The sequence below is a fragment of the Haliotis rufescens genome, unplaced genomic scaffold (genome assembly GCF_023055435.1).
Source record: "Haliotis rufescens isolate VD_foot unplaced genomic scaffold, xgHalRufe1.0.p SCAF_14, whole genome shotgun sequence".
In the NCBI taxonomy this organism is placed as follows: domain Eukaryota; kingdom Metazoa; phylum Mollusca; class Gastropoda; order Lepetellida; family Haliotidae; genus Haliotis; species Haliotis rufescens.
The window spans coordinates 8,757,528-8,772,734 of record NW_025963824.1 but is presented as its reverse complement, the minus strand read 5'-3'; the positions used below and the strand labels follow the sequence as shown (position 1 = coordinate 8,772,734).

Genomic DNA, 15,207 nt, shown 5'->3' with positions numbered 1-15,207 from the left:
CCGATTGGGTTTTTTAAATAAATACTTTCACATGGTTGAGGCCACTCTGAGTTTTCTCTCTTCAACGTCCTGTGGACTCCAAGCGAGCTGGGATTATAATTGTCATCACTGTGACCATGGTCCTGACAGAAAAACATTCATCTATCTATTCATTTATTTATTTCCCACGTTTTCTTGAATTCCTTACATAAGTTAACTTTGTTTTCAAAGCGTAGTTCAAAAGTCATGAAACAAACAAAAAATGAATATTAATAACTAGGCAATACAACATACAGACAAAGGCCATTTCACATTGGGTCATTAGATTCAGTCTGTCAATATTTTTATACATCCAGCATACTGTACAGTGTACACAAGTCGTAAGACCATATCGTACCATTGTCATAAGACCTAAAAAGCAGTATGAACATCACAAATTTTCAAACAAGATTGATTTTCACAACCAACAAATAAATAAATTGAAGTCTGTCATGAATTGTATTTGGCAAAGTGTCAAATCTATCACATGGGTAAATCACACTTAAACATCCTTGGTACATGAACTGTCAGTTTTGTTGGTTTTAATACTCTTATTAAAAGTTTTTTGTAGAAATTCAAGGCTTTTCAAGCTATTTTGGTGACTTTCAAGTTTTTTCAAGGTCGACCTGAAAATTCAAGGCTTTTCCAAGTTGATCTGAAAATTCAAGGTTTTTCAAGAGGGACCTGAAAATTCAAGGTTTTTCAAGAGGGACCTGAAAATTCAAGGCTTTGTGATTGACATCATGAGCATCGACCCACGCAATTGGGATACGATGACATGCATCAACCAAGTCAGCGAGCCTGACCACGCGATCCCGTTAGTCGCCTTTTACGACAAGTATAGTCGCCTTTTACGGCAAGCATGGGTTGCTGAAGACCTATTCTACCCCGGATCTTCATGGGTCTTATCAATATGAAATGTGTGTCATCGATTAAACCTTACATAAACTATCGTGATGAAGAAATAAAGTTTAGATTTACCAAATCAGACTCGCCACTCACCAGTGGAGTGAAATATGTTGATTTCTTCAGGATTTTTTTGTCTGTATTTACTTCTCCAATATTTATCGATAATTGATCGAAATTTAGTTCGTTTACGATTATCGATATCTATCATCTGTATCAATAGCCAGCCCTAGTCCTCAGAACAAAGTTTAGTGACAGAAATGAAATTTGATTATGGTTAAAGGTTGAGGTCACTCAGATTTTTTCCTGTGGACTCGACGTGGTTGGGCTATACTTGACATCACTGTGACCAACCCCCCTCCTGTCAAAACATAACATGCTGGGATGTTTGTTTGCTTGTTTTGAGTCAGGACTAGACAATCCAGTGATTGGCATGAGCACTCAATTGGTACCGTATTTTCTTGAGTATAGTGCGCACTTTTTTTCCAAAAAACACAGCTGTGTGGAAGGGGGTGCGCATTATACACGAATTATGAGTTTGGATGTTTTTTTCCCCCATGGAAAGACATTACCGTGAGCATGAAACACCGGGAATACCATGTCAACAAATCCATACTGAAGTACGCAAAATAATCATATAATTACACTGTCTGGCTATAAAAAGTGTTCTTTGTATATCTGGACTTATGTTTGTAACTTATTTCATTGATTTTATTCAAAATTCCTTATAATATTGTTTTTATTAATTTCGGCGAAATCGTGTGTGAAGCGATCGGAAGATCGCACAACTCACCGTTATTAACAGCAACCACGGTCAGAATACCGCTATTGACGCCTTGAAACAAACTTTAGTTGACAGAGAATCGATACAAGTATCATAAATGACATACTTTGACTCGTTAAAAGTCATATTTGTTTTTGTTTGACGATTCTATGTCAACATGAAATTCTCGCGATCGCGCGATCACGTGCGCGTGAGCCTTGACGGTGACTGGTCAGACATGTTCCATGTAAAAAATAATACCCGGCAATAGCGATCAGCTGCTTCGCTTAGGGTTATTATTATTTTAAATATGTTTAGTAAAGGTTGCATATAATTAAGAAAATAATGGAATATATTATTCCTGATAAATAAAATAGTTTCAGATACAATTGTCGCCGATCCTTGCATTAAAAATCTTATAAAGTTATATTATTGGGTGTGTCTTGACCGAATCACCGGTCGATTCCAAGAAAACGTGTGTACAGCTGATTGCTGTTTCCAGCTTAGTTTACGAGAAAATACGCAAGGTAATCTTAATCCCTAAATATAAAACAATGCCTAGCAGAACAATAAATACTATTTAAACGGTAAATAAACATGTCTGGTGGTTTTTTATCTCAAATTTCGAATTTGTACTGACGAAGTTTCTCAGCACCCGTTCGTTTGCCGGACTTCGCTGAAAGGGTACGGTGTAAAAATTTTCTGCGCATAATATTCAAATTTCTTTTTTTCCAAAATATTGAACCCGCTAGAGGGGGGTGCGCATTATACATGGGTGCGCACTATACTCAAGAAAATACGGTATACGATGACATGCATCAACCAAGTGGGCGAGCCTGACCCCTCCCCCCCCACCCCCCCAGATGTATCGGTGGATCACAATATTTCACTTCCCAATACAAGTATCGATCACAGTTGCACACTAAAAGTTAAAAAGTTAAAAGTATCAATTCTTACCTTAAATGTATTTTTAATAAATGTTACACCAAACACTAACTAGAAGTGAAAGTAAATATTTTCATCCATTGTGCCATACTTGACACTGCCAACTGTAAATCACCAGTGTGAATATCCTGTCTATGAAAAACATAGTTACACACTACAGATATGAGCAGATACAGGTATCGTGATGTGTTGGATCGTGAGCAAGGTATGGTATCGTATGGGATCACACACTTGGTGTGTCGTCACAGCCCTAATAATTACTAATTTCATAACTACTTGCTTGGGGTTTGGGTTGGTTGGTTGTTTAACGCCGCACTCAGCAATATTCCAGCTATATGACGGCGGTCTGTAAATAATCGAGTTTGGACCAGACAATCCAGTGATTAACATCATGAGCATCGACCCACGCAATTGGGATCGATGACATGCATCAACCAAGTCAGCGAGCCTGACCACCCGATCCGGTTAGTTGCCTCTTACAACAAGTATAGTCGCCTTTTACAGCAAGCATGGGTTGCTGAAGACCTATTCTACCCCGGATCTTCACGGGTCTTATCGATATGAAATTTGTGTCATCGATTATACCTTACATAAACTATCGTGATGAAATAAAGTTTAGATTTACCAAATCAGACTCGCCATATTTATCGATAATTGATCGATATTTAGTAAGTTTACGATTATCGATATCTATGATCTGTATCGAAAGCCAGCCCTAGTCCCTAGTTTAGTGACAGAAATGAAATTTGATTATGGTTAAAGGTTGAGGTCACTCAGATTTTTTTCTCTTCAAAGTCCTGTGGACTCGAAGCGGTTGAGCTATACTTGACATCACTGTGACCAACCCCCCCCCCCCCCCTCCTGTCAAAACATAACATGCTGGGATGTTTGTTTGCTTGTTTTGAGTCGGGACCAGACAATCCAGTGATTGGCATGAGCACTTAATTGGTATATGATGACATGCATCAACCAAGTTGGCGAGTCTGACCCCTCCCCCCCCCCGCCGATGCATCAGTGGATCGCGATATTTCACTTCCCAATACAAGTATCGATCACAGTTGCACACTAAGGTAAAAGTATCTATTCTTAACTTAAATGTATTTTTAATAAATGTTACACCAAACACTAACTTGTAGTGAAAATTAGTAGTGAAAGTAAATATTTTCATCCATTGTGCAATACTTGACACTGCCAACTGTAAATCACCAGTGTGCCAAGTATTTGAATACCCTGTCTATGAAAAACATTGTTACACACTACAGATGTATTGGATCATGAGCAAGGTATGGTATGGTATCGTATAAGATCACACACTTGGTGTGTCGTCACAGACCTAATAATTACCTCCTTTTTCATAAATACTTGCTGGGGGTTTGGTTTTTTTTTGTTTTTTTGTTTAACGCCGCACTCGGCAATTTTCCAGCTATATGACGACGGTCCGTAAATAATCGAGCCTGGTCTAGACAATCCAGTGACTGACATCATGAGCATCGATCCACGCAATTTGGGATACGATGACATGCATCAACCAAGTCAGCGAGCCTGACCACCCGATCCCGTTAGTCGCCTTTTAAGGCAAGCATGGGTTGCTGAAGACCTATTCTACCCCGGATCTTCACGGGTCTTATCGATATGAAATTAGTGTCATCAATTATACCTTACATAAACTATCGTGATGAAATAAAGTTTAGATTTACCAAATCAGACTCGCCACTCACCAGGATTTTTTTGTCTGTATTTACTTCTCCAATATTTAGCGATAGTTAGTTAGTTTATGATTATCGATATCTATGATCTGTATCGATAGCCAGCCCTAGTCCTCAGAACAAAGTTTAGTGACAGAAATGAAATTTGATTATGGTTAAAGGTTGAGGTCACTCAATTGGTATACGATGACATGCATCAACCAAGTCAGACCCCCAGTTGCTGAAGGTGATGACCAGTTTTGGGGCAATATGACATGTAACAGGAAGCAGGCTCCAGATTATCACATTCTGTCACTTATTATTAAGTTGCTGTTAACTTTCTAACCCTAAGCAGGGAAGTTCAATAAGTGTGTCCGATTCGTGACAATAAAGTGCCGGGCCGGTGAAACACATGATTTAGTTGCCCTCGGGAAAGTAAAAAAGACGGCAGCAGATGCAGTGTTTCGAAAATAATGTATAATTGCTAGTGGTGGGATGACACACTGATGCATCAGTGGATCGCGATATTTCACTTCCCAATACAAGTATCGATCACAGTTGCACACTGAGTTAAAAGTATCGATTCTTACCTTAAATGTATTTTTAATAAATGTTACACCAAACACTAATTAGTAGTGAAAATTAGTAGTGAAAGTAAATATTTTCATCCATTATGCCATACTTGACACTGCCAACTGTAAATCACCAGTGTGCCATGTATTTGAATATCCTGTCTATGAAAAACATTGTTACACACTACAGATATGAGCAGATACATGTATCGTGATGTATTGGATCATGAGCAAGGTATGGTATCGTAACGGATCACACTCTTGGTGTGTCGTCACAGCCCTAATAATTACCTCCGTTTTCATAACTACTTGCTGGGGGTTTGGGTTGGTTTGTTGTTTAACGCCGCACTCAGCAATATTCCAGCTATATGACGGCGGTCTGTAAGTAATCGAGTTTGGACCAGACAATCCAGTGATTGACATCATGAGCATCCATCCACGTAATTGGGATCGATGACATGCATCAACCAAGTCAGCGAGCCTGACAACCCGATCCTGTTAGTCACCTCTTACGACAAGTATAGTTACCTTTAACGGCAAGCATGGGTTGCTGAAGACCTATTCTACCCTGGATCTTCACGGGTTACTACTTGTTGGATTAGTCTGGTACACTGCCCTAATACTTCGCCTCAGCAAGCAATCTGGAGGTAGGTTAGCACCAGCGAGCATGTGCAGCCATTGTGATGTGAGCACACGTGACAAATGACCGATTTACATCCCCTCACCTCATCATCCGAGTTATCTGATGGTGGGGAGGATCCGGCATCGAAGTCTTCCTCCTCTCGCCCCTCTTCCTTGGAGTCCTTGGACACTGACCTCGACACACGCCTGGCCTTCTTGGCCGACCCCGCCTTGGCCTGCAACACACACCAGGTATAAACATGGGGAACAGTGTGTCAAATCACTTCCAAGAGGTCACCATTGTACGTCTACAATTTGTGAATGTGGGATTGTGTACGTTGAGATTGTGTGAATGTGGAAATTGTGGTGGTGCTGGGTTTTTCCCGGGGAGCGAATGAGCTGGGTTTTTAACGTCACTTTTAACATTATTCCAGTCATATCACGGTGTGTCAGCTTAATATGGGAGGAAAGCCCGAAGTGATGCAGGTCTTAGACGTTTACCACTTCGGTGAAACCCACGAGCACGGGTATGGTGCTGACAAACCTAGAAACATATTTAGGGCAAACCCACAATCATAAATTCCTGGTGTGCCCAAGGGACGCAACTCTGCACCGCGATTGTAACTTATGAAAAAAAAAAAAATTCACTGACGTTTCAACTGAGTTTGAACGCCTTAGACAACTGGGCCACCCGTGCCACTCAATTGTCTCAATAGATTAGCATAGTTTGATGGTGAAATGTTTAAACAGGAATCATCTTCGGTTACAATGTCATGCACCAAAACACGTCACCAACCAATTCTACCCAGAATCCCCATGAACTCACCCCTCCAGCTGTCGACTTCCTCTTCTGGGGTTGCTTGGCCTCCTTGGGTGGTCTCCCCTTCTGAAAATCATCATCATTCGACTAGAATGACAGATGTAGAGAATATTACAAACAACTGTCCAGTACAACACCATACACTTCCACCATTCATGCACAGAGATGTAGTCGCCAGAACAGCCTGTCGCAAAACTCTGAAGCATACTCGAACCTGTGCCTGTCTTTGTGGCTAAGTCTTCGAGTCAGTTTCAGTGGGGAATAATAATAATAATAACAATAATAAAAAAAATTAAAAAGTGAATGCACACCCAGCTACATTATTACCCATCAATGTTTGTTTGTTTGTTGTTTAACGCCGCACTCAGCAATGTTCCAGCTATATGACGGCCGTCTGTAAATAATCGAGTACGGACCAGCCAATCCAGTGATTGACATCGTAAGCATCAATGCACGCAATTGGGATACGATGACATGCATCAACCAAGTCAGCGGGCCTGACCCCACCCATCAATGAAACTGTTCGCTTGATTTTTATTCTCAGCTCACTGGGGAGTATATAACCCAAGCTGCCTGTGAGGCGCTAGAAGGTGAACCGTCACATTACCATCTCATCCAACCAGATTTATCTACGATTCTAAACTAAGCGCACATTGCAAATTGGTTAAAGTATCATTTTTTCAAAATTCATAGTTTAAAATGTAACACAGCATCATCTTCAGTTCATAGGAATGTTACCATGGTTACAGTATTAAAGTCAATTAATTTCTAACCCTGTAAAGGCAATTTTAATACATTGTTCAAGGTCACTCAGAGTTTTCTCTCTTCAACGTCCTGTGGACTCTAAGCGAGCTGGGTATATAATTGTCATCACTGTGACCATATCTATTCTTGTTAAAGTAATTAATCAGGGACGACTAGTTGCATTATTACTGTTTGGGAGAATGATAATAATTTGCATCCTTCGAAATAATCATAAAATCTAGCTTTGTGTCTGTCAAACATCAAGATTGAAACAAGTGAAGTTTTACAATCACTATCTTTGTTTGACGCCGCACTCAGCAATATTCTAGCTATATGATGGCGGTCTGTAAATAATCGAGTCTGAACCAGACAATCCAGTGACTGATATCATGAGCATCGATCCACACAATTGGGATACGATGAATGGCTGAATGACTATGGTTTCATAGACTATTTCTAGTTCATACAAATTTAAATTGTATCACCTTATAATCTCACTTTTCTTTCTGGTCAAACTTACTGCATGTAAGATTAAGGTCACTCAGAATTTTCTCTCTTCAACGTCCTGTAGACTCTAAGCGAGCTGGGTATATAATTGTCATCACTGTGACCATATCTATTCTTGTTCAAGTAATTAATCAGGGACGACTAGTTGCATTATTACTGTTTGGGAGAATAATAGTAATTTCTGTCCAATGAACCAATTTCTAAATCTGGCTTTGTGCCTCTCAAGCATTAACATTTACAAGACTTAATGAATGTTTTACAATCATGAGTGCGAGTGTGGTTGTTGTCTGACGCCACTCAGCAATATTCCAGCTATATGACCTCAGCATGTAAATAATCAAGTTCGGACCAGATAATCCAGTGATTGATATCATGAGTATCAATCTACACAATTGGGATATGATAAATGATTGAATGACTTAGGATTAATTAGACTATACTACTAGCATGGTTTACACAAATTTAAATTTTATCATATTATAATTTGCCATCTCATTTTCTTTCTGGTCAAACTTACTGCATGTAATTTGTAAAAGAAAGGTCACTCAGAGTTTTCTCTCTTCAACGTCCTGTGGACTTTAAGCGAGCTGGGTATATAATTGTCATCACTGTGACCATATCTATTCTTCTTAAAGTAATTAGTCAGGGATAATCTGTGGCATTATTACTGTTTGGGAGAATATTGAATAATAGTAAGGCACTTAAACACTCTTAAAACCCGAACTGTGAATTTCGTAGACATGTGCTTAATGAGTGAGTATGGTTTTACGCCACTTTAAGCAATATTCCAGCAATATCACGGCGGGGGACACCAGAAATGAGCTTCACATTGTACCCATGTCGTGAATCAAACCCGGGTCTTCGGTGTGAAGAGCGAACGCTTTAACCACTAGGCTACCAAACCACCCCATGTGCTTAATGTTCCTCCTATAGACCAATCAGATTCCACCTCTCATATCACTTGCATTCACTTCAGACCCATGAAGATCTGGGGTAGAATAGGTCTTCAGCAACCAATGCTTGCCGTAAAAGGCGACTATGCTTGTCATAAGAGGCGACTAACGGGATCGGGTGCTCAGGCTTGCTGACTTGGTTGATACATGTCATCGATCCCAATTGCGTGGATCGATGCGCATGATATCAATCACTGGATTGTCTGCTCAAGACTCGATTATTTACAGACCACTGTCAAATAGCTGTAATATTGCTGAGTGCGGCGTTAAACAAACAAAAGCATTCGCTTAAAACATAATAGTAGCGCCCAGTCAAGACAAATTGATCGATAACCATAACCTATATTGTAACAAAACAGGTCTTACTTCATGAAGTGCATGAGTGAGTGAGTGAGTTTGATTTAACAATATTCCAGTTATAGCGCGGTGTGTCAGCTTAATGTGGGAGGAAAGCTCGGAGTGATGCAGGTCTCAGACGTTTACCACTTCGGTGAAACCCACGAGCACAGGTATGGTGCTGACAAACCTAGAAACACAATCGGGGCAAACTGGGATTCGAACCCACAATCATAGGTTTCTGGCATGCCCAAGGGACGCAACTCTGCACAGCGAATCGCGGCGCCTCAGACGACTGGGCCACCCGTGCCCCCTTCGTGAAGTGCATGAGAACTCAGGTGAGCAACCTTGATTAAAAACATGAAAAGGTTTGGAAAATATATGTTGTAAAATATCTGTTGACGCCGAGTTGCAAATCCTGCAATAGACCAAAATCAGCACTGCAGTTTACGGACCGCGATTTTGATTGGACAATGCATAGACTCGTTAGTCCAGCCAAAATGTAACGCTGTAATTCCAGCCTAGTTTTGCAAGGGTGGAAACTGCACTTTTGTAGTCCGTTAACTCCCTTGCCTCAGGAGGATGCATCCTCCGTGGACCACCAAGCAAGGAGGCGAAGCTGTGACATCTTATGTCTGGTTGCAAGGGGCAAGAAACCTTGTCCAACAATGTGTTTGTTTAATGCCGCATTCAGAATATTCCAGCCATATGAAGGTGGCCTGTAAATAATCGTGTCTGGACCAGACAATCCAGTGATTTATATCATGAGCATCGATCCGCGCAATTGGGATCGATGACATGCATCAACCAAGTCAGCTAGCCTGACCACCCGATCCCGATAGTCACCTTTTAATCGAGTCTGAACCAGACAATCTAATGATTGACATGAGCATCAGTCTACGACATGCATCAACTATATCAGCGACCCTGACCATCCGCTCCTGTTTATCGCCTTTCACAAGTTACGACAAGCATAGGTTGCTGAAGACCAATTCTAAGCCAGATCTTCACGAGGTCGTCAACAACTTGTGTTTGTACCTGTGCCTTCTTGGGCTTGGCCGGCTTCTCCTTCACTTCCTCCTGCTCAGGCTCCTCCTCTTCTTCCTCCTCCACCTCCTCTTCCTCGGAACTTGTCTGTTACCATGGAAACACCAGACATGAATTATCAGGAAATAAACTCATCAAAATGTTCGAAATTGTAGGTTGTACCACATTCGACATGGTAAGCTTACAAGAAAGAATCGGCTGATTTTGATATGAAGTTCAGCCTCATAGCACACTTGAATTAATCTGGAGGCTAATGTTTATAGTCATGCTCTAAAGGACCAGTTCAAATGTTGGATGTCGGATAAAAATCTCCATAAGTTTCGGGGTGGATGGGGATAACAGCCCTGTAAGTTTTCCATCTGACAAAATCACCTAACCTGATTTCGCTATGTTTAGATAGTAACTAAACTAAGTAACAGTGTCCAACCCAGACCGCGTGATTGCGCGATCCACGCTAAAAAAAAAATCAAATCGCCCCTAAAAAAACCTCAAAGCGCGATCAGTCGCGCACAGTAATTTCTTGTACAGTCACTTACTTTATCAGCTGTTTATCCCTACCTTTAGATTCAATACTCACTAAATCTTTAATCAATTAACGAAGAAAGACAGTTCACAGCAAACATTGTAGACAACTGTCGAAAACCGATCGATAATAACCGGAAGTTCAAACAAGAGTTATACGTCCCTTGGGTTGCTGAATAAATTATAGACAGGATTTGCATAGGAAACGAAATTTAATTTACCGGTACTTTAGCATGTTTAGTAGAAAGTGTATCAAAACTTTGATCAAAATTATGTTGTATTTTGTTGTTTAGTAATCAAAAACCTTTGACAAGATGTTAAAAGACAAATAAATATTCTATATTGAATAGTTCTAGAAGTATTTTTGAGCATTTTAGTTCGTTTTAGTTTCATTTCTGAAATCACACAATATGAATCGCCGACTGTCATTGCATACGATCTTTTGATAGTGAAAATGTCGCGCAAAAACAAAAACATTACAGACTTTTTTAATCAAAATAGATGTTCTAAAAAAGACAATGATGAAACCACAGTCACTGTAATGACTTCTCAAACTGAAGGGGAAATCGATCCCGGTCCTAGTGATTCTAAAAAGCAGTTCTTTATTCTGATCTGTTACACTTTTATATGATGATGTTCCAGTACATAATACAAAATAAGACATCTTTCAAGAAAGCAGTTATCCCCCCCTACTTTTTCAAAATCCCCCCTATTTTCTACATGATGGGGGGACAAGTCTCCCTTGAATTTCAATTCTGGGTTGGACACTGAGTAAAAATTCCCATCCTATTTCGCCAATCCCATTTTATGTAAACATTCAGCTGCCATGTTACCATGGTAGAAAACTACATTTGTTAGCCTCTAGGGTTGGGAGTTGGACCAAAAAGTGTATTGCGATATATTGCAATATGACAAAAACATATTGCAATATTATTGCAATATATTGGGAAATAATTTCTACCAAGAGAAAAGCTTTTTTTCATATCCCTTTGACAAATATTAATATGAAAGCTGCAATGTTAACAATTTGGTCAAAATTATGAACCAATTTTAATAAATTGTACTATTATTTTTATTTACAATCAAATAAAGAGTATGAAGCATTTGTTTTGTCTTTGTTTTAATTTAATAAGGTAAGACTATACATCATGGCATATACATGTCAGTCACAATTTGAATAATGAGGGAAAAACTGATACGCCAAAAACGTATCACGATACGTATCGTGATGAATTTGTATTGCAATAAACCGGTATACCGATAAAACCGCACATCCCTATTAGCCTCTGGTTCAGATTTGGTGGTTTCGAAATCCCACTGGCGACACTTTTTCATGAAATGGTTAAAAAAAAGTTCAACAATTCAGTTAGTTAATGCACGGTCAAAGACAAACGAGCCATGGTTTATGTCAAGATTACAATTACCGTATTTGACGTAATAAGCGCCCCGCTCTAATAAGCGCCCACAGTGCCATTTGCTAAGATATTGGCTAGTGAACAATCCCAATTAGCACCCCTTCTGATTGATCAATGTAAACAAGACCTATTTATTCGCGTATAATAAGCACTCCTGTGTTATATGCACCCTTAATTATGGGTAAATGAATTATTGAAAAATATATCTGTCGTACATAAATATTTCATTTATCTTTCAACTCAGTTTTTTTCACCAAAATAATATTCTAGTAAGAGCCCCCTATTTCTAATTTTGAGAGCGCCCTGGGCGCTTATTACATCGAATACGGTAACTGATTTTAGACTTGTTTTCGATACAGATGAGACTCAATGTCCCAAGCGTTACTCACAGGTGCTTTAAACTTGACATCTGGGTTGTTTTCGATCTCGAAGAGACCCTCGTTGAAACCTTTCCTGGCATGCTTCTTCCCGTACTTTTCTTTGTTCTCATCATATGGGTAGATGTCCTTCGGCAGCAGGAACGCACTGCCACAATCACAAAATATGGTTAAACACAGTCTCCTCAACTAGAGATAGGCATCGTGAGTGTGTACTAACAATGTCAGCAATCCTGACCATCTGATCCTGTTTCTCGCCTTATTTCTCTTAATGTATGTCTACCTTCAAAATGTTCATGGTACAGTGAGTGAGTGAGTGAGTGAGTATGGTTTTACGCCACTTTTAGCAATATCACAGCGGGGGACACGAGAAATGGGCTTCACACATTGTACCCATGACGGGAATCAAACTCGGGTTTTCAGCGTGACGAGCTAGTGCTTTAACCACTAGGCTACCTGACCGCCCCTGCTCATGGTACAGAAATTACCACCAATATATTACAAAATCTTTTCTCAAAATTGTGTAGAATAAATATTTCATAGATACAATTTGATTTGCAAAACAGTGACATAATATAAATATTGACGATTTCTGTACAATAATATCGCCAACAGGGATTCACAGCTGTACACAAAGATCTAAAAAAAACAAAATCAATTCGTAACACATGAACACATTCGGCCTTTTACAGCTACTTTCTGTAACCACATATACATGAATAAGTTCACATATACGGGAACGTTAAAGTACAATAAATAATTAATAAATGGGGTCTTTGGGTTGATGCAGTTTAAGAAGGGCAACAGTTACCGTCCTCGCAAGTGACTTACGTTTCGTGTGTACCATAAAAGAAAATTGGATATTTTCCTTTGGGGGGTTTTACTGCTCCGTCTGGGAGTTCATCAATCTGAAAAATAAAATATATATATTATCAACACATGGCGTTTATCGCTCAAATACAAGGGCACCTCATGTTGTACAAACAAATTTAGAAATGGTTCGAATTGGCCAATCATCATCCGCGTCTTCTGTTAAACGCGGTGATATTTCAAGAATGCAAACAACTGTTTTCTAATCCAATTGCAACATAAAAAATCTACGAATAATCTACGAATACCGAATGCGGGTTTTTCACTTTTTTGTGTAAACGAAACTCACAAGTACTCGGCTTGACAAAAGTTTTTGCAAATGACAGCCTCTAAGAAGTGTCTAGGTGGAGAGCCCGAGTATAATGACACCAGGCATTGGTTGTATAACAAGAAATAAAGACAACTAGATGCTCGGTTTCAGAAACCACATGTCCACTACACACGTGGTGTCAGCGAACAGGAAGTCCCTTGCGACACGGAACATCATTTCCGTTTTTAGAAACTTACCCTCGCCGGCCAATGTGGGTAGCCTTTCATTTTGGCAAATATTTTATCTCCTGGCTTGTATTCTTTCCCTGCCATGATGAATGTCAACAAAGTACCAGTAACTTAAAAATGCGTTTCACGCAGAAAGATTGGAATTAAAACAGAGCCGCGACATCATCACGAATACGAAGGCGGGCGACAGCAATGCATTTCGCACATATATGCGATCTTCTTGCCATATTGCGAAAATCCGATGACAACTTTTCTTTTCTCATGTACACGATGTCCTTTCCTTGCAATAAGTCCTCATAAAATCCGACTGATGAATCTATAAGTGGAAATTTGGTCAACACTCTGCTTTGTGTGCCGCCATTTTCCTTACATTCTAAATCTCGCGTGAAAGGACGAGATGGGTTATTCTTGGCGCGAAACGATTTCAATGAGAAGATCTGACCCACTTTGTCTCTATTTTTAGAACAGGGATATCCCTTCTCTGCTGGGACAATGTCGACAGTGATCTTTGTCTCTAAAATTACGCGCCTGCTGTTGGCGTTGTTGCGTTCTTTTGTTCAATATTTTGGACAGATCAGCGCTGGACCAGCGATTCGTCTCTTTGGAAATATTCTAATTACCGTATTCGACGTAATAAGCGCCCCGCTCTAATAAGCGCCCACGGCGATATTTGCTAATATATTGGCTAGTGAACAATCCCAATCAGCACCCCTTCCGATTGATCAATGTACGCAAGACTTATTTATTCGCGCATATTACGCACTCGTGTGTTATATCACCCTTAATTATGGGCAATTAAATTCTTGAAAAATTTATCTGTGGTATGTAAACATTTCAGGATGTTTGCATAAACCACGAAATTAACGATCTTTCAACTCAAAATAATAATCTAATAAGCGCCCCCTATTTATAATTTTGAGAGCGCCCTGGGCGCTTATTACGTCGAATACGGTATATGTATTTCCCCAAATGAGCGGAATTTATATCAATTCAAATAAAAATTAGGCTTTATAATATTAGCGCTGAACTCAGTATGCTCAAAGATCATTTAACCATTATTTTAACGGTCAATAGGATGCACACGATTTTTATTCTGAGCTTAGTCACATACCATTCCTACCTACCGGGTACCCCTTCACTGCTGGGTGAACGGAGGCATGTTTCTCAAAAAAAGGCAATAGCCTTAGGAGACACCAATACATATTCTATGTTGTTATTTCATTGTAGCATAATCATATTTACGCCTTCAGTGGTTAACGCACGGGACACAAAATGGAGCTGCATTCGTCACCACTCGCCCCTTTCCGTAACCTGCTTGTCCCGGAATAACATGAGCTGTCACGAATGCCTCGAAATATGACACACGTTAACCTGTGGATTGGGATACGATGACATGCATCAACCAAGTCAGCGAGCCTGACCACCCGATTCCGTTATAGTCGCCTTTTACGGCAAGCATGGGTACCTGCATGAAGACCTATTCTACCCCGGATCTTCACGGGTACCTGATCAATACCAGTAGAGTGAGTGAGTGAGTTGGGTTTAACGCCGCTTTTAACAGTATTCCAGTTATATCACGGCGTGTCAGGTTAATGTGGGAGGAAAGCC

General features: G+C 39.9%; 1 protein-coding gene across 2 annotated transcripts in view; it reads right to left on the bottom strand.

The window, feature by feature from the left end:
- Positions 1-13,979, bottom strand: part of LOC124145402 (hepatoma-derived growth factor-related protein 2-like) — a 63,370-nt gene extending 49,391 nt beyond the window's left edge. The window contains exons 1-6 of one of the 2 annotated variants that reach the window (XM_046515154.2): positions 13,609-13,979; positions 13,063-13,139; positions 12,244-12,379; positions 9,909-10,004; positions 6,337-6,417; positions 5,615-5,746 (exon numbers count right to left, since the gene is read on the bottom strand). In XM_046515154.2, coding sequence (XP_046371110.2) covers positions 5,615-5,746; positions 6,337-6,417; positions 9,909-10,004; positions 12,244-12,379; positions 13,063-13,139; positions 13,609-13,683 — 597 coding nt within the window. In that variant the 5' untranslated portion in view covers positions 13,684-13,979. The remainder of the gene's footprint in view (positions 1-5,614; positions 5,747-6,336; positions 6,418-9,908; positions 10,005-12,243; positions 12,380-13,062; positions 13,140-13,608) is intronic. The other variant, XM_046515155.2, reaches the window with a different exon arrangement.
- Positions 13,980-15,207: the final 1,228 nt, after the last annotated feature.